General features: G+C 38.1%; 2 protein-coding genes across 2 annotated transcripts in view; both read right to left on the bottom strand.

Moving 5' to 3' along the window:
• LOC127673819 (coiled-coil domain-containing protein 3-like) overlaps positions 1-22631 on the bottom strand; it is a 116874-nt gene that overhangs the window by 36316 nt on the left and 57927 nt on the right. The gene's annotated exons all lie outside the window — the stretch shown is intronic.
• Positions 1-22631, bottom strand: part of LOC127674227 (ankyrin repeat domain-containing protein 26-like) — a 98595-nt gene that overhangs the window by 23208 nt on the left and 52756 nt on the right. Inside the window, exons 3-7 of the mRNA XM_052170050.1 lie at positions 13686-13859; positions 12177-12280; positions 9610-9640; positions 9041-9173; positions 4139-4337 (exon numbers count right to left, since the gene is read on the bottom strand). Coding sequence (XP_052026010.1) covers positions 4139-4337; positions 9041-9173; positions 9610-9640; positions 12177-12280; positions 13686-13859 — 641 coding nt within the window. The remainder of the gene's footprint in view (positions 1-4138; positions 4338-9040; positions 9174-9609; positions 9641-12176; positions 12281-13685; positions 13860-22631) is intronic.

The following is a 22631-nucleotide window of genomic DNA, read 5'->3' as shown; positions in this document are numbered from 1 at the left end:
GAATTAAAACAAAATGGACTTCATAAGTCTATACTTACCGGGGTTCATGAAAGCTCTTCATTCTCCTCTGCTTGGAGGCTTGCTGCATCATTTAATTCTAAATTTTCAAGGGTGGCCCTAAAAATAGGTTTTAAAATGATTGTGCATAACTGGCCACATTGGAAAATACCAAATTAGTTTCTGAAGAAACATTCAAATGATTACACAAATTCTGAAAAATTTGAAAGATAGTGATTTGGAAACTATCACTCTCTCTGTGCCCCTTTGTCTCTATAAAATTTAGATGTAATTTGAAGAAATATGCATTTTCTTTTTTTGTCTTAGTGCATATCAAACTTTCACACATACAAAGCATACACACATTGAGTGAGTACCACCCACCAACAAACTATGAATTTTAAGTAACTAAGACCAGAATGTTTCCTGATTTCAAAAGTGTGTAATTACTATGAATGATGCAATTTCTCTCTCTTCATTCTTTCCTTGAAAACACTAAAGCTATTCAGCACAGTGCTTACATTATAGGCCTCTGTGAGTGACCCTCATGTCCCAAGATCATGACGCAGTTTGCGTGTTCATAAAGTACCTCATGCAACTAAAAGAAGCACTAGGTAGACTGTGCCCTGTGTTCCTGTTGCAAAAACAAAACACTGCCCTCAGGTCTTTCCTGACATGATAGACTAGAGATTCTCTGAAATGCTGAGCCGATATATTTTTCTCTATCAAGCTGACTTCTGAGCGATCACCTCCGTAGTGAAGGAAGTGATTAAAAAGGAAATGGAGTCATTTAATCACTTCTGTAATGATACTGCCAATGTGCTTCTTAGACTTTGGAGACTTGAATAGTGGGCATTTGGAAAACGTGGGAACTGTGTTTTACATTTAGCTCAAAATAAGGCTGGACTAATGAATCACTCTTGCATGAGTTCATGAGACCAGAAAACTCACTTACATGAATGCAGATCATGAGCTTACAGGTGGAATAAAGAACTCTTCTACAGAGTTGGCCCAAGGCCATACACATTAGATTCTGTCCTATAATCTGTATCCATCCCTGAAAATCTCAGTGATACGGAATTTAAAAGTAGTCAGTAAGTTTATTTAGTGGAGGAAATATTCCAGAAGTCATTATACTTTGTGCTATCACATTGTTAATGCTCATGGTTTTAACTTTGCTTAGGGCAACCAAGTGAGGTGAAAAGTATACAGGTTATTTAGAAATGTGACATCATCCTGGTGGACAAAATTCAGCATCCCTTCATGCTTAAAGTCTTGGAGAGAACAGGAATTCAAGGCCTATACCTAAACATAGTAAAAGCAATATACAGCAAACCGGTAGCCAGCATCAAACTAAATGGAGAGAAACTTGAAGCAATCCCACTGAAATCAGGGACCAGACAAGGCTGCCCCCTTTCTCCTTATCATTTCAATATTGTACTTGAGGTACTAGCTCAGGCAATTCGACAACATAAGGAGGTCAAAGGGATACAAATTGGAAAGGAAGAAGTCAAACTATCATTATTTGCAGACGACATGATCGTCTACCTAAGTGACCCAAAGTACTCCACTAGAGAGCTCCTACAGCTAATAAACAACTTCAGCAAAGTGGCAGGTTATAAAATCAACTCCAGCAAATCAGTGGCCTTCCTATACTCAAAGGATAAGCAGGCTGAGAAAGAAATTAGGGAAATGACCCCCTTCACAATAGCCACAAACAGTATAAAGTATCTTGGGGTGACTCTTACCAAACATGTGAAAGATCTGTATGACAAGAACTTCAAGACTCTGAAGAAGGAAATGGAAGAAGACCTCAAAAAATGGGAAAACCTCCCATGCTCATGGATCGGTAGAATCAATATAGTTAAAATGGCCATTTTGCCTAAAGCACTATACAGATTCAATGCAATACCCATCAAAATCCCAACTCAATTCTTCACAGAGTTAGAAAGAGCAATTATCAAGTTCATCTGGAACAACAAAAAACCCAGGATAGCTAAAACTATTCTCAGCAACAAAAGAAAATCTGGGGGAATCAGTATCCCTGACCTCAAGCAATACTACAGAGCAATAGTGTTAAAAACTGCATGGTATTGGTACAGTGACAGGCAGGAGGATCAATGGAACAGGATTGAAGATCCAGAAATGAACCCACACACCTATGGCCACTTGATCCTCGACAAAGAGGCTGAAAACATCCAATGGAAAAAAGATAGCCTTTTCAACAAATGGTGCTGATTCAACTGGAGGTAGGCATGCAGAAGAATGCGAATTGATCCATCCTTGTCTCCTTGTACTAAGCTCAAATCCAAATGGATCAAGGACCTCCACATAAAGCCAGACACGCTGAAGCTAATAGAAAAGAAACTGGGGAAGACCCTTGAGGACATCGGTACAGGGAGAAAGTTTCTGAACAGAACACCAAAAGCGTATGCTCTAAGAGCAAGAATTGACAAATGGGACCTCATAAAATTACAAAGATTCTGTAAGGCAAAGGACACCATCAAGAGGACAAATAGGCAACCAACAAATTGGGAAAAGATCTTCACCAATCCTACATCAGATAGAGGGCTAATATCCAATATATATAAAGTACTCAAGAAGCTAGACTCCAGAAAACCAAACAACCCTATTAAAAAATGGGGTACAGAGTTAAACAAAGAATTCTCACCTGAAGAACTTCGGATGGCGGAGAAGCATCTTAAAAAATGCTCAACTTCATTAGTCATTAGGGAAATGCAAATCAAAACAACCCTAAGATTTCATCTTACACTGTCAGAATGGCTAAGATTAAAAATTCAGGAGACAGCAGGTGTTGGAGAGGGTGTGGAGAAAGAGGAACACTCCTCCACTGCTGGTGGGGTTGCAAATTGGTACAACCACTCTGGAAAGCAGTCTGGCGGTTCCTCCGAAAACTGGGTACCTCACTTCCAGAAGATCCTGCTATTCCACTCCTGGGCATATACCCAGAAGACTCCCCACCATGTAATAAGGATACATCTTCTACTATGTTCATAGCAGCCCTATTTATAATTGCCAGATGCTGGAAAGAACCCAGGTATCCCTCAACAGAAGAGTGGATGCAAAAAAATGTGGTATATCTACACAATGGAGTACTATTCAGCCATTAGAAACAATGAATTCATGAAATTCTTAGGCAAATGGATGGAGCTAGAGAATATCATACTAAGTGAGGTAACCCAGACTCAAAAGGTGAATCATGGCATGCATTCACTAATAAGTGGATATTAACCTAGAAAACTGGAATACCCAAAACATAATTCACACATCAAATGAGGTACAAGAAGAAAGGAGGAGTGGCCCCTGGTTCTGGAAAGACTCAGTGAAACAGTACTCAGCAAAACCAGAACGGGGAAGTGGGAAGGGGTGGGTTGGAGGACAGGGGAAGAGAAGGGGGCTTATGGGACTTTCGGGGAGTGGGGGGGCTAGAAAAGGGGAAGTCATTTGAAATGTAAATAAATTATATCGAATAAAAAAAAAGAAAACTATTGTTTCATAGTCCATCGGTGAAATTTGAAATTAATATAAATTTTGTTTGGAACAATTATATCAGCCAAGTCCTTTAATATGATTTACATCCTTTAGCTAAAGGAATCAATATTAAAGAATATATTCAAATTTGTATTCAAATAAAAATAATTCAATATTTAGAGAAGCTTTTAAGAAAGTGTATTCTTTGTAGCATAATTGTAAAATATTTTTTAAAACTTTAATTGATGCCTCATGAAAATGAGGTTTCTCCGTAGATACCAAGAGTGTGATTGCATGGGACACATACATATATCTCATATATGCATATATACATAATTATGGAAAATAGTAATAATGATATTTGTAATTTAATTATTTTCACATTCTACAAGGCTAACAATTCTCCCACTTAACAATTGAAGCACCCAACCAGTCACCCCAAAATCAAACAACTGAGGCCACAAGATCACAAATTTGGGGTTTCCCTAGACTACATAAAGATATCTATCAAAAGTAATAATAATAAAACCCAAATATGAAAAGTTCTTCCCTTTCAGAACACTTACAAAGTTAGTGACAAACTACAAATGTTCTATTTATGCTCTAATGAAAACAGTTAAAATATTTCTCTAAAATTGGGACATCCTACCTCAAACTGCATAGCTCATCTTGCAGTTCAGCATTTTCAATCTCTAGTTGAGACCACTCCTCTCGCAGTGCAATAATTTCATTACTTATACGTTCACAATCTTCTTCAATTAGTTCACAGTTATGTTTTTCAAAGTCTATTGATCTTTTATATGTATAAACTGCACCCCAGATTTTCACTAGGATCTCAGAATTTATATCTGTATTGGAGAAAAAGCACAATTACAGTACAGCAGCATTTTTGACAAATAAAACAGACTAGAGTTTTACCTAAACATGATGCACTGTAGAAATGTATCCTGAGGACCCACACAGTGGAAGACATGGTACATTCTGAAGATATGAAAAGAAGACAGTTAAGGTGTTTAGTTTAAGAACTAGTAGAGAAGACAAAAAAAGACATAAAACCAGATATTACAGACTCAGATGATACTGAAGTCAAACAAAGTTTTAATGTTGAATAAGCATGCAGGAATATGCCCTAATGGAAGGGATGAGTAGGCATGAAGTAAGAACAAGAAGTAGTTGGTCAGAGTGTGAAGAGGCACATTGCCAGTATTCTACAGCAGACTAGAAGTGGAGATGCTACTGCCCTCTAAATCTAAAGAAGGTCAAGTAAAAAGTACTGATTTTGATTCCTACCTCAAACAACACAAATCAGAAAAAAAACATGTTTTAGAAACTTAAGATTATATGCTTCAGACATGACATAAATTGTTAGCTAATAAGCACTAAAATAGTTTGATGATATTATCCCAATTTTCTATCTCTGTGCTATGAGATAGTACAGACTAGGTTAGAATATGATGAGGACAAAGCTATTCTGACTCTCCTAGACTCCTGGAGCTGTGCAGATAAGCTATTTGGTGAAGAAAGCAGCCAGAAATCACAGGCCAGAAGTCTGGAAAATAGACACAAAGAAGAGGGGATGCTCTGGGCATGTTACTAGGCCATCTGAAACATACTATAGAGCACATAACAACATGGGAATTCCAGGAAATATCCTGGGGCTGAGGGACACTACATCTCACACAATTAGAGGAGACCACCAGTGTTCACACAATGCCAGGAAAAGGGCATGTCTTCCCATAGGCTAGAGTAAACAAGGAATAATTTACAGGACCATAGTTAGCAAAAAGCATTGGCATGCTTTAGGAATGGAGAAAAAACAATATGCTGGGTGCATTTGTTGTGGTTTACCTAATAATTATACAAACAACAAAAGAAGGACCAAACTGATTATAAGAAATATACAATGCATATATAGAATTCAGAAAACTGTATAGAATGGAATGGAGAAGAAAGATAAAATCATTATTACAGACTAAAATGATAAAGAAATGAAACTAAGTTTTGACATCAAATAAGATAAAACAAAATCATAAACATAGTTAAATATATTAAGCACATATTAGTTGCATATAAGTGTTGATAAATAATAAATAAAAATAAAATAATAAAATACATATATGAATGTCATGAGGTCATGTGTCATACTTAAATAGTTTTCATTTATTATTATATGGACACACAGATATGGGTATTAATTTAAATTAAATAAACTTACATTACTATAAGGACACAGATATAGGTATTAATTTAAATTTAAAAAACTTAAGCTACAAAATCTTGCATAAGGCAAGAATATAAATAAAGGTGAAGATGCATAATATAAACTGATCACATTTCATGGCATTACTGGGTGCCACTATGGTAAGCTCAAGGCTCATATAACTGTGAGGAAAATGCCATATGTGGATAAATCCTACAGGGGCAGCTTTTGCTTTCAATAAATTTCTCTCTATATTAAGTGGCTTCTCATAATTTTTATGAATCTTTACAAAAATATATGGTAGAGCAAGCACACAAAATCGGTCTTAACAACTAGAGTATTGGTACAACCTGCACTCAACCAGTGTGTTGGAAAGTTATGTTTTGTGAGAAAGAAAATATTTGTGTATATTTAAAATGTTGAAGTGTGACTTTCTGGTTTTGTCATATGATACAAACTCACATGGTGTTTTGCTGAAGCAAGACCCAAGGGAGGTCAAGTCATGTTTGGAGAGATTATAAGTAGAACACAAAGACAGTGATAAGGAGCTTGCATAGCTAGCTATGCAACTCTGCTTTGGTATTGCCTCTATACTGATCTTCAGTTTGCTGAAAGAGACAAGGCAGAAAACTCCTGGCATTCCAGCTGGTCTGACTTATTCCTAGCCCCTGCTGACTTATGCCAACTCAGGGGAGGCCTAGTATCTTCTGCTGAATTGTGCCACCATTGCTGACTCTTGTTTGGTGACACTTTTGTACTGCCCTGTTGGTATCCTGAGACTACTGAACTTGACTGATGTTATCCTGAGCAAGGAGATTAGAATCACCATCCAAAGACCTACTTTTAAACAGGTACACATACCACTTGTCCTATTTCCAATTTTTCCCCTGCCTTTGGATGGTGGGCTAGAAAGTTTATTGAAGTGATTGATAAGCTGTATTAATGTACATATTAAAAAATCTAAGCTTACACAATGTTGTGACATGATTTGAAATGATGAGGAATGACAAGTTTTCTCAGTCATTAAAGTGTTTGCTATGCAAGCTATTCTAAATTGAATTTGAACTCCAGTACCCATAACTTAGCAGGTTTGGGGGTGTGTTTTGTTTTGTTTTTTTGTTTTGTTGTTGTGTTCCTTTTTTAAGCTATGCATGATGGTACATTCTGTCATCTTAATGCAAGGGAGGCATAGACAGGAGGATACCTGGAGCTCACTGGACTGCCAACCTAACTGAATTGATTAGCTTTGACATCAGTGAGAGTGACTCTTTCAAAAGAAATGAGGTTGAGAGCAATTTAGGAAGATACATTACAGGCACACACACATAGATATACATACATACATGCATGTGCATACAAACACACATACAAAAATACATTAACACGCACACTCCATAATATTGTAAAACATCTTAGCAGGTTAAAAATTAGATCCATCAACCTTAAGGGAGCTAGCTAAGTGTATATGGGTGTTGGCTACACAAGCATGAGAACCTGAGACCAAACCTCCATACAGAAAACACATATGACTACACATGTGCTTGTAAGCCCAGCCTTTGAGAGCTGCAGACAAGGGCATTGGTGCTCATGTGCCAACCTACCTTCAAACTCAGTGAGGTACCATCTCAAGGAATTAGGAGGATAATCTTAGAGCAGGATACCTGAACTTCTCCTTCAGTCTGTGCATACAAAGCGATGCTCACACCCAGTTACACACACACACACACACACACACACACACACGCTTAATAAAAATAAAATATTTTTTGAATTTTAGAAGACAATGCTAATATAAGCCAAGTAGAAGAGAGGAGCCAATAAAACAAGAGCAGTAGTCTAAGAGTGTCTACTCAAAATATCATATGGCAGAGCCATCATGAAAGGATTCAGCATCCTTTACCAAAGTGACTCCAGAGAGCTGCGTCAATCCTCCAGTCACATGAAGAAGCAGCTATATAAACAATAAATTCATGAATTTCTTAGGCAAATGGATGGAACTAGAAAATATCATCCTGAGTGAGGTAATCCAATTACAAAAGAAAACACATTGCATGCACTCAGTGATAAATGAATATTATCCCAGAAGCTCGGAATACCCAAGATATAATTCAGAGACCATATGCAGCTTAATAAGATGGAAGACCAAAGTGTGGATACTTTGGTCCTCCTTAGAATAGGTACAAAATATCCATGAGGGGAAATACAAAGACAAAGAGTGGAGCGGAGACTGAAGGAAAGACCACCCAGAGACTGACCCACCTGGGCATCCACCCCATATACAGTTACCAAATCCAGACACTATTGTGGATGCCACCAAGTGTTAGCTGACAGGAGCCTGATGTATCTGTCTCATGAGAGGCCCTGCCAGTGCCTGACAAGTACAGAGGGGGATGCTCTCAGTCAACCATTGAACTGAGCACAGGGTCCCCAATGGAGGAGCTAGAGAAAGTACCCAAGGAGCTGAAGGGTTTTACAGCCCCACAGGAGGAAGAACAATATGAACCAGCCAGCACCCCCAAAGCTCCCAGGGACTTAATCACCAACCAAAGAGTACACAAGGAGGGGACCCAAGGCTCCAGCCACATGAGTAGCAAAGGATAGTCTGGTAAGACATCAATGAGAAGAGAGGCCTTTGGACCTGTGAAGGCTCATTGCCCCAGTGTAGGGGAATTCCAGGAGAGGAACTGGGAGTGGTAAGTTAATGCACAGAGGGAGGGGGATGGGATAGGGGGTTTCAGAGGGGAGACCTGGAAAGGGAGTAACATTTGAAATGTAAATATAGAAAATATCTAATAAAAATTAAGGAAAATACAAATAATAAAAGAAAAAGAAAGAAAGAAAGAAAGAAAGAAAGAAAGAAAGAAAGAAAGAAAGAAAGAAAGAAAGAAAGAAAGAAAGAAAGAAAGAGGGAGAGAGAGAAAGGAAGGAAGGAAGGAAGGAAGGAAGGAAGGAAGGAAGGAAGGAAGGAAGGAAGAAAGAAAGAAAGAAAGAAAGAAAGAAAGAAAGAAAGAAAGAAAGAAAGAAAGAAAGAAAGAAAGAGAGAAAGAGAGAAAGAAAGAAAATCACACTCCCTCCCAAAAAAACATCAAACAAACCAAAAAGAAGTAACGAAAAGGCACACCCCACCAATTTAATGTATTGCCTGACTGGCCTGTTCCATTTGGTTGAAACACATGAGTCTAATGTAACAATCCCAAGGCCATGGTGTCAAGCTCGCTCACTGAAGCTCTGAAGGCTTGCTGGCAGCTCTTGCTGAGACTAGTTTTCTGTTCTTTGATATCAAGCATGCCTATGTTTGGGCAATTCACCCTCATCAATAGCACACACAGGGGCTACATGCAGAACTCCTACCTTTTCTCTGCCTCATGAGCTCTTCAATAAAATGCAAAATAGTGTCACAACTGTACTGTTCACAGTCCTTTGAGTTTCCCTCACATGATATTAGTTCCTTAAGGTCAAGCATATGATTTCCTTGTTCTTTGACCTATAAAATGAATAATAGCAATTTCAGATATTGTCATGTTGAGTACCCCATACACTAGAAAGAAGAGACCCATGTTTTACATAAGTAACAAGCAAAATGCTTCTGAAAGACCAGATTTTGAAAGGAAAGACACCTTTACTATTGGTGACTTTTAAAACTATTTTGGAAAGAAATATTTGAATATAACAAAAGAATCTTAATTTTTATTTTACTTTATACTATATTTCTAAGTCCATTTTTATGTATTACTTTGATTTTTATACTGTATCTTAATAAATATGATTTGAAATTAATTTTTGCATACCTCTTATTTTTCATTGGAAGTTTTCTTTGAACACCTACAAGAAATGAAATACTTTCAGATGAATATTAAACTTGTAAAATAAAACACAAAAAATGTTTATTTTCCCTATCCATAAAACTTACCAGGTATTACAAATAAAATGATTTTCTGCAAAGGAAAGAAGCTGTAGACAAGAAGAGGAACATTGATATACAATTTATACCACTACTAAGATCATAAAAGATGGAAATTACAACTGGAGACACGGCTCCAATTAACAGCAGATACTGCTTCTGCACAGGAGTTGAGCTCAACAGCCAGAACCCATGCTGTGTGACTCATAACCAACTAACTCCAGATCCAGAGACATACAATGCCTGTGCATTCTTCAGCCACCTGCACTCATGTGTGCATACTCAAAGACAAGCACAAACATTTGCATCATTTTAAAATAATGATGATGATATTAATAATATTTAAAATAATAAATTTTGATCAAGTATTGTAACAGTTAAGATAAGGGGACAATATAATATAGTATGCTTTGTTTCGTAGAGGTAAATATACCAACATTTCCAATGTCATTCTCAGCAAAACGGAGTCTCATATTTAATAAAACCTGCCTTATTAACACCACTGTGTCTTTATATGTGTCAAATACCTTTAAGAATGGAAAGGCTTAGCTGTTCTTAGGCCTTCCTATGTAATTGCCGTGCATTGTTCTAAGCATTGGACTTGCTTTAAATTTATTTTAATTCCAATATATGTCAGATAATTTTGAGAAACACAGAAAGACATGTGAATATGTGACAGATTTGAATTCATACTCAGAAATTCTAGAATCATAATTTATTTCATACTAAACTATGAAAATAACTTTTCATCTTCAAGTAGATTTAAATGAAATAATAGAAGATGACAATAAATTACCATCCCACTTTAGTAAAACCTATACCTAATCATGTGACATTTTCAACTAGTTTTACTTGAGAAAGTATCTCACAGCCCAAATTCCCTGTTTTTCCTACCACAGCATCTTCAGTGCTGAGGAATCTTGTAGAAATCACTTTTATTTTCAAAATCTAAAAAGACGTGGACTCACACAACTGTTCAGTTGTTAAGTCCCTAAGTTGCAAGTGTGAGGGTCTCAGTTTGATTTGTCAGAAGTTGTGGTGGACAAAACATAGCCAGATGTGGTGGTCTGGTGTGCACTAGGAATCCACCACTGGGGAGAAAGAAACAGGAGGGTGCCTGGAACCCTTGTCTGCCCACTGGCCGAAGGGAAGACTAAAACTTTTCCAAAATCACCATCTGTAGGCTGCACTAGTATCCAGTTACTGACTCACATAATTTTGATACCTGAACTGAAAATGGTCTGAAAACCACCCCTGTCATTGGTGCAGAACTAAGCTTTGCAACATAGAATTAGCCATCATCATTTCAAATCAAACATGCATCTAAAAAGCACTCATGCCTTCATTTGGTCTCAAAAGGGTACAGTGAGCCCCATGAAACAGTTGAAACAAACTGCAAGATAAAGTATAGGAAATTTAAGAATAAATGGATATGATATTTTTCTAGGGGAGCTATAGGGGTTATCAAAACATGAAATTCACAACTGCATTCAGCTTTTCTATATATGACCTACCAATTCCAGTCCACATAAATTAGAAAACACTAAAAACTTCCTATGTGACTACAATGAAGTAGAAATACTTGGAGGAAAAGCAGAGTCCTGCTTCTTTTTTAGCCTATGTTTCTCTAATTGTTTTCATATTTAAATGCTCAACTTATACAACCTATTAAGACACACATTATTGAAATAAAAATAGGTTCAATGACCAATAGAGTGTGTGTGTGTGTATGTGTGTATGTGTGTGGGGGGGGCGGGGCACACATGGGTGTATTTACATGTGTTGAATATACATGACTGGGTAATTGCAGACATACAAGTGTGTGTGTGTATGTATGTGTGTGTGTGTGTGTATGCGTGTGAGCATGTGTGTAAAGACAGACTTGACTTTTATGTAGTCTTGTCTGTGGCTGCCCTATTTACTGTCTTATTTACTAACTGAGGCTGATCAAGTTTTAAGGCAATCCCCATTTGCCAAACATATGAATGTTGAGAATTTTAGGGATTCACTAGCAAAGATAACGAAAATATTTGAAGAAACCAGTCACTGAAGGGAAGAAAATTTTTTCAAAATGTACTTTCATTTAATATAGCATTTTTAAAGAAATTAATATAAAAGACATATTTTTAAAAATAAATGTTTAAGATCTCAATTTTTAATGAAATATTAAAACATAAACTTCAAAATCTATACTTAAAAAAAGGCTACGTCAGTGATTGGGCAGTGAAGGAGAAAGGTTGGAAGGGAGACCCAATACTGGGGCAAGTTAGGTAGGAGGACAAGAGGAAGGTGAGGGAGAAGGGAGGAAGGAGGAAGAAGAGGAAGAGGAGGAGATGACACCATGAATCAGGAGCTCCTGGCCAGGAGAAACCTCAAGAAGCAAGGACTCTCACAGCTTGTGAATAAGATAGTACAGTGCTAGAACTGCCCAATCTAGGAATATAGCTTATAATTACAGTATCTATATTATGTGGGGGTTTTATACCTATTTAATAGGATTAGAAACTCCAGCAACAGGGCTTCAGGGATGGTACACACTATAGAATCCCATAAAAACATAAAAAATAAAAGAATGAATAACGTCACCTTTCTAATTCATCAAGTTCCTTTATCTTTTCTTTCTGGTCTTCTAAAAGTTTTGCCAGGTTGTCATTTTTCATTCGAGCCAGTGTAAGTGGTGTAAAGCTTTCCTATAAAACAATAATAACTTTTAACTCTGAGAACTTATTTATCAACAGACAATCATGTGGAAGACACAGTAGAGCTCACATAGTCTGAGGTGCAGTTATCTGCATCCTTGACACTCTCACACACAGTGCTCTCACACAGATCCATTCTTCATAAGCCATCAGAGTACCTTTGACACCTATCTCATTTAATTCATAACTTAAATCTTAGTGAACCATGTGAAACAGAATGTCTGCCATGGGTTCCTGATACCATGAGTAGAGTCTAAATAGTTTCTTCCAGAGCCTGTGGGAATGCAAATGCTTCTGAAATGCCATGAACTCCAAGTCACTGAGGCAGAGAATATTTGCTACAAAAGCACAGTGTAGAAAGGATGGCATGTCACAGTATTTTTTCCATACTGGACCTACTGTACTAATGTTAATACTCTTTCTATAACAAATGAACATGAAATTCATGTTAGACTTGATATTCTGGGAGAATATGAAGGATTATTATTAAACCCTGTGCTAGAGTTGCAATTTAAGTAATCTCTCAAGGAAAATACTGAAAACTTTTCTACTATGATTTAAATTTGTGGAATTAGACTTTTCTCCTTGCAAGATCTTCATAATGAAACTGTAATGAAAATCAGCATAAAATGTGGTAAATTGACAATACCCCTGAATAACTTCTCCAACACTTGCTTTATTTCACTGAAATAAGTATGTCATTGGAAATTATATATCAAAGTGAACTATGAGGTTTTATAGGCCAGGCATAGTGGTGAATTACCAAAAGCCCATCACTTCAGAGGTCCAGAAATATACAAGTTTTATGTCATCCTTATTACATAAAAAGTTCAAGGCCATCCTTGCCTGTATAACATTCTGTATCATAAACTAAGGGACAAACCAACTCTGTGGTTACCTAATTGTCTGAAAGGCCCATGATATTAGAGATCTATAAAATGCACTGACATGCTGAGATGGATACCATGTGGGTTAAACTGACAGAAAAATACATAATTTAGACACTTATAATATAGAAACCTTGTATCTTATTGAAGTTTGTTTATCTGATACATTGGAAGTATAAGACAACATGAATTCCCGAAAGGCTACAATTAAGAGAGTAGCCTTAAGGAAATTGCAAATTTCTTCAGAATTGCCATGGATGGAGGTAATAATTCTGTTTAGATTGTTCCTCAGAAGAGTAAAGGAGAGAGATCATGCAGTGTTTTGGGGGAAGGAAAGCTTGGGAAGAAGGAGCTCCCATCAAAGCTGGCTCATCTAGATAAGTCTTATAAAATCCACTTATTACATTTAGCGTTTGAGAGATTCTTAGGTCAAAGCTATATCAGGATTCCAATGTAATATTTTAAAGTATGTAGGAAATAATCTGTAAATCAAAGCTGTGTCTTTTTACCTCATTTTTTATACTGAAGTCGGCATTGTGTGCCAGCAGTTTGGCTGTCATTGAGGTGCTGTTATGCCAAACAGCATAGTGCAGTGCGGTGTTCCCACTGTCGTCAATAGCATTTGGATCAGCACCGTGTTCTAATAACATAGCCACACAGTCTTCATGCTTGAACTGTGAAGCCTATGGGCATTGGATCAAGAAACAGAATGGAATGATGAGAAAAGCAAAAATTTCATGGGTTTCACTAATTATTTGCATGTATCTGAGATCATGTTTATTCTAAGAATTCCCATCCAATATGTGTCACACTGAAACTGTTGGCTGCTTTCTACCTTAATTAGTGCTGTTCTGTTGTCACTGTCACGAAGATCAATGTCACAATTCCACTCTATCAGGAGGGCCACTACATTGGGATGGCCGTATGCACAGGCATAGTGCAGAATAGTTCTGTGAAAATGAAAACTTTTTAAGAATTTTTTACAAAACTAGGTCAAAAGCCACAGTTATTCGTGTAATTCTCACTAACTTTGGGCATCCAATTCAAAGAAATGTTTTTGCCTCCAATATTGGAATCATGACATATATATTCCTGCATGGGAGGTAAGGATGCTACCACTGAGCTGAACGCCCAATATGTTAAATAGTTTTCCATTGTTGCAATGAAACAACATAACCAAAGCAACATGGAGAGGAAAATAGAAATGGCCCTGATAGAAACTTTCATCACTGAAAGCTTCCCAAGCCACGCCTCCATCTCCGGAATTACCTTCAACCTTCTTAATTAGGAAGCTCCTAAAGAACAGCTCAGCAAGCATTGAAAACTCAGTGGTATTTCTTGCACAATATTCCAATGTCCTTCAAAATCCTCTCCACCCCCCCCCAAAAAAAATGGTCACCTATGTCATAGCACTGCCCCTCTAAGCTAGTACCAAGCTGTCATATTTAGGATTTCCATTATGGGATGAAACATCATGATCAAGACAACTTGGAGATGAATGGGCTTATATCACACACAGTTCCAGAAAACAGTTCATCTGTAAAAGCTGTGAGGTTAGAAACTCAAACAGGGAGAAACCTGTAGGCAGGAGCTGATTATGGTAAGCCATGGAGGAGTGCTGCTTACTAGCCTGTTCTCCATCTCTTCCTGAGACTGAGTTCTTGTGGAAACCAGAACCACCAGCCCAGGGATGGCATCACCCACAATGGGCAGGGTCCTACACCATCAATCACCAATTAAGAAAATGCCCTAGAAGATTGCCTACAACCAGATCTTATGGAGAAATTTTTCAGTTGACCTTCCCTCCTCTCAGATGACTTTTGCTTGTGTCAAGTTGACATAAACTGTGCAGCACAGTTGGCCAAAGTAACCTTTCTAAATCAGAACTCTCAATTTGGATTTGACTCCTTCTTTGAACTCTGTAGCTACTCACTGCTTTATTCTCTGCATACCCAAGACCCTCATCAATAAAAAGGGAATCAAAATAAGCTCATCTCACAAAGTATAGTAGGATTATTGAAAAACATCATGCAAAGGATTTACAGCTTTTTCTACCATGAAATTGCTCAGCAATTAGATGTTTGGATATTTTTCTTTGAGGCATAGTCTTGTTACAGAATTCAGGCTGGTCTTGAATTCACAATGTGTCTCAGGAGCTGCTAACTTGCAATCTTCCCACTGTAGACCACTGGTACATGACTACACAAGTGAACACACTCTGGTTGGCTTATGACCCTGTTCTTCTCACACTTTGAGAACTTTACATTAGGATATGAATTATAACTCCTGATGTATTACGCTTTACCTGATAGCAGGTTTTAGATTACATTATTCATAAAGTGTGCAGGAACCATAACCAACTGTGCTTACAGTAAATCATATGTGATATATTCAAAAGAATTCTGGGAGTTCTAGTTATAATATTTAAATATTCAAAATGTGAAAAAATATGACAACAGCAAGTTATATCTGAAACTATTTTGTTAATTTCTAAATCTTTGGCAAAAGAAATGCCAGGACTAAAATGAGGATAATTTTTTCATTATTTTGATTTGTACAATGTGAAGAAATGAGAACTTTCACTTGGCTAATATTTCAATTAATTGATAATAGTTTTAGACAGGGCATAATTCTTCAAAGTAGTTACTTGTTACAACTTCCTAATTTCAGAAATGCTATTTAAAAATAAATAGGTCAAGTTTCTAGTGGACTTGAGACCCCCTTCTAAGTAGGACTGAAGCATCTATCCTCTTTGGTCTTCATTCCTCTTGAGCTTCATGTGGTCCATGAGCTATATCGTGGGTATTCCACGTTCTTTGCCTAATATCACTGATCAGTGAGTACGCGCCATGTGTGGTCTTTTATGACTGAGAAACCTCACTCAGGATGCTATTTTCTAGATCTAGCCATTGCCTTCAGATTTCAAGAAGCCATTGTTTTTAATAGCTGTTTGGTGTTACATTGTTTGAATGTACTATATTTCTAAACTTTCTACTCAGCACAGGAAAATCTGCACACGTTAAGGATGAGAGGCATTTACAGCCCATAGAATGAGTGTGCTTAATAAGAGAAACAAAGTGATTTGGTGAACTACTGAGTAAAAAGAATAAAGTTTAGGAATTCATTTATATTTAAATTTGTGGGCATTTTAATGAATTTAATTAACAATCTTATTATCAGTCACAAACATAAATCAAGAAATCAGTAAGACTGCACTTGCAGTTGTTTTATTAGCAAGTCATATGACATATAAATTAATAACTTCTCTGTAATCATTCTTCCCATAATGTGAGGAAATTACATTAACAAAAGAATACATGAACTTAACTGCAAACCTTTACATTAGTATTTGGTACTACTCTAGTCTGATTCTTTGGACTGAAATCATTTTCATGTGTGTGTGAGTTTTTGAGTGTGTATGAGGGTGTTTATTTTTTATTTTCTATATTCTTTGTTTACATTCCAAATGCTTTCCCCTTTCCCATTGCCCCCTACCTATATGTCCCATAAGCCCTTTTCTCTCCACCTATTCCCCAATCACCCCCTCCCATTTCTCTGTCCTGGTCCTCCCCTACAATGCTGGATCAAGCCTTTCCATGAAAGGGCCCTCTCCTTCCTTCCTTCTTGGGAATCATTTGGTATGCTAATTGTGCCTTGAGTATTCAGAGCTTCTGAGCTAATTAATATCCACTTCTCAGTGATTGTATTTTCATGTGTTTTCTTTTGTGACTGGTTTACCTTACTTAGGATGATATTTTCCAGTTCCAATCATTTGCCTAAAAATATCATGAATCCATTGTTTTTAATTGCTGAGTAGTATTCCATTGTATAAATATACCACATTTTCTGTATCCATTCCTCCATTGAGGGACATCCAGGTTCTTTCCAGCTTCTGGCTATTATAAATAAGGCTGCTATGAACATAGTGGAGCATGTGTCCTTATTGCATGCCGGGGAATCCTCTGGATATATGCCCAGGAGTGGTATAGCAGGGTCATTTGAGGGTGTTTATATGTCGTGTGTGTGTGTGTGTGTGTGTGTGTGTGTGTGTCTTCCAGTGAGTTCTTCCCCTAACCTAATGGAGACCACTGTGTTCTGATGCTTGGCTGAGAGCTTCACCATCTGTATTGGTCAAGCTCTGGCAGAGACTGTCAGGAGGATAGATAAATCAGGCCCCTGTCAACAAATGTTAAATTAGCAAGTATCTGGGCTTAATGTCTGTAGATGGGATGGATCCCTAGGTGGGGACTGTCTCGGGATGGCCTTTCCTTTGGTCTCTCCCCATATCTTTGTCCCTTATACATCGAAGGACCCATGGCTCCAGCTGCACATGTAGCAGAGGATTGTTATCAAAGGAAGGAGAAGCCCTTGGTTTTGTTGAGATTAGATGGCCAAGCATAGTGGAATGGCAGGACTGTGAGGCAGGAGTGGGTGGGTGGCTGGGGGAGCACCCTCAGAGAAGAAGGGGAGGGAGTTGGATAAGGGAGTTGTGGAGGAAACACTGAGAAGGGGGATAACATTTGAAATGCACATAAATAAAACAACCAATAAAAAAAATCAATAAAAAGAAGTCATTGGGTGCTTTTGTTTCATTCCTTTCTTGACTGTGGATGTGGTATGACCAGATCATGTCTCTGATTTCCCCATTATAATGAACTAAAATCTAGAACTTTAAGCCTTAAACTTAAGTTTCATGATGAGTAATTGATTTTACGGATAAAATCCAAATTCTACCAGAAATATGAGTTTCACAATGGCAAATGAGTAATATATACAATATTATATATTGTACTCTCTCCATAAGAGAGAATAAAGTTGGATTGAATATACCATTTTGATTTTCAAACTGCTGGTATTCATATATGGACTTACAAAATTAGGCATTTACCCAGCACAATGAAAGGTAAATATGTGTCAGGGGCTTCATATCAGTTGGTGTATTGTTGGTGGCTCAGAACCTGAGAGATCTCGGGGGTCCAGATCAGATGAGACCAGGTTAGACTGCTGGTCTTCCTATGAAGTATTACTCCTCCTCAGCTTCTTCCAGCTTTATTCTAATTCCACCACAGAGGCCCTCAGCTCCTGTTCATTGGTTGGGTGTAAATATCTGCATCTGACTCAGCTGCTGTGCCTCTCACAAAGCAGCCATGCTGGGCTCCTGTCTCCCAGGTCTCTGGTAAATTAATGGAGTACTTCCCACTCCTACCTCCTCATATTAAGTCTCGTGATTCTTTCGGCTAGCCCTCGGGGCTTCTGTCTTCTTCCCCCCAACCCCAACCTACAATTCCTGAACATGTTCCCTTTTCCCTTCTCCCCTCTCCCACCCAGGTCTCTCCCTCTCTCTGCCCCACATGAATGCTTTCTTCTGCTTCACAGGTGGGATTGAAGCATCCTCACTTAGGCCCTTATCTTGTTAAGATTCTTGAGTTCTGAGGATTATATCCTGGGGATTCTGTACATTTTTTGGCTAATATCCATTTATTAGTGAATACATACCATACATGTGCTTTTTGGTCAGAGTTAATTCATCCAGTAGGATAATTTCTAGTTCCATCTATGTGCATGTACCTATAAAATTCACGAGGTTCTCATTCTTAATAGCTAAGTAAGTAAAATTTGTAAATTTTGTAAATAAACCACAAGTTTCCAACTTCCAGCTATCACAAAAAGGCCATTATGAACGTAGTGGAGCACATGCCCCTGTGGGGCATCTTTTGGATATGTTCTCAAGAGTGGTATAGCTGGGTCTTCAGGTAGATATATTTATGATTTTCTGAAGATCCTCCAGATTTATTTCCAAAGCTGTTGTACCAGTATGCCATCATATCAGCAATGGAGGAATGCTCCTCTCTGTCTACATCCTCACCAATGTGTGCTGTCACAAGAGTTTTTGATCTTAGCAATTCTGATTGGTATACTATAATATCTTAGGGTCATTTTGATGTGCATTTCCCTGATCACTAAGGAATTTGAACATTTCTGTAAGTTCTTCTTGGCCATTTGAGATATCTTTGTTGTGAATTCTGTTTAGTTCTTTACCTCACATGAATGCTTTCTTCTGCTTCACTTGTAGGATTGAAGCATCCTCATTTTTTTTTTTTTTTTGGTGGTTAGCTTCTTGAGTTCTTTATATATTTTGAATATTAGCCCTGTCTGAATGTTACAAATAATCAACAAAACCAAGAGCTGGTTCTTTTAGAAAATCAAAAAGATAGAAAATCACCTAGCCAAGCTATCAAAAGGGCCCAGAGATAGCACCCAAATGAAAGAGGAGACATAAAAACAAAGGGAGACATAAAAACAGAAAGTGCGGAAATTCAAAAAAAATCAACAGATCATCCTTTGCCATAGAACTCCATACTCAGGTGACACAGGGAGATAGCTAGACTCCCAGAAGTGTAGACATGACTGGGGACACAGGTATGACCACCCATGCTGCTCAGAGGAACCTGCCTGAAACCCTTACAACACAAGATCCTAGGGGCAGCCTAGGACAGGTGTCGTCTGATTTCTGTCTGTGCCCAGAGCTGATCCTGGGCCACAGAGCTACATCCACAAATCCCAGCAATAGAGAGCCAATCTCCTAGGAGTGCCTACACACCTGAGTTAACAGGTAAGACCACTACTTCTCTTCAAATTCCTGGCCAAAGAGCGGCCTGCTCAAAGCCATCAGGACACAGGAACCAAGGACCAACTGGGGACAGAATCATTCTGGTTTCTGTCTCCACCCATGAGCTGAACCTGTACCACACTTCTCCATACCTAAATTCCCCCAGAGAGAGAACTGGTCTCCCAGGAGTTCTGACACAGGCTTGCAGACATACAAACCACAGTCATAGACAGCAAGACCAGCTAACTTGAGAGATAACAATATGGCAAAATGCAAACACAAGAACATGACCAACAGAAACCAAGTCGATATGGCATCATCTGAACCCAGTCCTGGATACTCAGCACACTGCAAAAACAAGATTTGGATTTAAAGTCTCAGCTCATGATGCTGATAGAGGAGTTCAAGATTGACATGAATAACTGCCATAAAGAAATGCCGGGGAACACGGGTAAATAGGTAGAAGCCCTTACAAAAGAAACACAAAAATCCCTTAAAGAATTATAGGAAAAGACCAACAAACAAGGGAAGGAAGTGAACAAAACCATCCAGGACCTAAAAATGGAAGTAGAAATAATAAGGACACATGCCCACTATGTTTATAGCAGCCTTATTTATAATAGCCAGAAGCTGAAAAGAACCCAGATGTACCTCAACAGAAGAATGGATACCGAAAATGTGGTACATTTATAAAATGGAGTACTATTCAGCTATTAAAAACAATGAATTCATGAAATTCTTAGGCAGATGGATAGAACTAGAAAATATCATCCTGAGTGAGGTAATCCAATCACAAAATAACACACATTGCATGCACTCACTGATAAGCTTAGAAGCTTAAGCCCAGAAGCTTAGAATACCCAATGTGCAATTAACAGACAAAATGAAGCCCAAGAAGATAGAAGACCAAAGTGTGGATACTTTGGTCCTTCTTAAAGGGGAACAAAATACCCATGGTAGGAGATACAGAAACAAATTGTGGAGCAGAGACTGAAGGAAAGGCCATTCAGAGAAGTACTTGCTGACAGGAGCCTGATATAGCTGTGTACTGAGAGTCTCTGCCAGTACCTGACAAATACAGGTTGGTGCTCTTAGCCAACCATTGGACTAAACATAAATTCCCCAATGGAGCTTGAGAGGCGATTGCTGCCCCATAGTAGGAACAGCAATATTAACCAACCACTACCCCCACAGACCTTCCAGGGACTAAACTATTAATCAAGGAGTACACATTGAGGTGCCCATGGCTCTACCTGAATATGTAGCAGAGTATGGCCTTATTGGACATCAAAGGGAGGAGAGGCCCTTGGTCCTCAGAAGGATAGATGCCCAAGAATAGGGGAATTTCAGGACAGGGAAGCAGGAGTGGGTGTGTTGGTGAGCAGGGGAGAGGGGATTTGGGTGGGGTGTTTTCAGAGGGGAAACCAGGAAAGGGGATAACATTGAAATGTAAATAAAGAAAATATCTAATAAAAACACCATAAAAACTGATCATATCATACTGCAAAAGCCTATACACAACAAAATTGGAACATCTAAATGATATGGATGATTTTTCTAAACAGATACTACATACTAAAATTAAATCAAGAGCATGTAAACTAACTAAACAGGCCCATATCTCCTAAGGAAATAGAAGATGTCATTAAAAAACTGGCAAACAAAAACAGCCTAAGGCCAGATGGCTTCTGGGCAGAATTCTATCAGCCCTTCAAAGAAAAGTTAATGCCAACACTCTTCAGACTATTCCACAAAATTAAACAGAAAGAACACTACCTAATTAGTTCTGTAGAGCCAAAATTATTCTGATACATAAATGAAACAAGGACGCAAAGAAAGAAAGAGAACATTAGATCAATTTGACTTATGATCATCAATGAAAAAGTACTCAATAAAATACTAGCAAACTGAATCTAAGAACACATCAAAGTCATCATTCAGCATGACCAAGTAGGCTTCATCCCAGGGATGCAAGGTTGGTTCAATATATGAAAATTCAATAACTATATAAGAAAGTCAAAGAAAAAATTAATGGTCATTTCAATAGATTCTGAAAATACATTTGACAAAATTTATCACCCCTTCATGTTAAAAATACTGAAGTGATCAGGAATTCAAGGCCCATACCCAAACATAATAAAATCAACATGCAACAAACCAACTGCCAATATCAAATTAAATGGACAGCTTTTCACTTTTAAAGTTATATTTTCCTGCTCACTATTATGACTCCAGCCATGAAACCTCTTTAAGGAAAACATGCATAAATGGAAAGAAAACCCATATTTGAAAGATACACAGTCTGTATCTTATTTTCAGCAAACTGCAACTAAAATGATTATGTCTATTTATTTGTGTATATAATAAACTGAAGGACATGTGAATGAAAATGAGTCCAACCTACTATAGTGCCTGGGAGAGAAACAGGTACATCAGTCACAGAAAAGAGGAGGTCTGGATACTACAACATTAATGAACTCAAGAACCAGGGGCTTTTTGTGGTGAACAGCTCTAGGTCAGCAGGGCATTCCGCCCTTCCCCCACCCCACTTCCCAGAGCAGTGGAATAACTGCCGAGCACTGACATTACCATGAAATCTTAGCGACAAAGGTCAGTATACTAGTCAGTAGCCCTGCGAACATTGGCAGTTCCTCCTACTCCTAGACACTGGGGCCACTTAGGGAAGCTGACACATTTCTTTCTCCACCTGCCTCCCAGCCTGCCCCTTTCCCCTGACCCCCAGCCCCAGACACCTGTCATTGCTGTCTCGGTCATTGATGTCATTTTTCCTAAGTATGAGTCTGCGCTCTACTGTGGCAACATCACCCCGGGTAGCAGCCTTGTG

Source organism: Apodemus sylvaticus, chromosome 23 (genome assembly GCF_947179515.1).
Source record: "Apodemus sylvaticus chromosome 23, mApoSyl1.1, whole genome shotgun sequence".
Taxonomy (NCBI): Eukaryota; Metazoa; Chordata; class Mammalia; order Rodentia; family Muridae; genus Apodemus; species Apodemus sylvaticus.
Note: the sequence above shows the minus strand (reverse complement) of the source record. Positions and strands in the feature narration are given on the sequence as shown.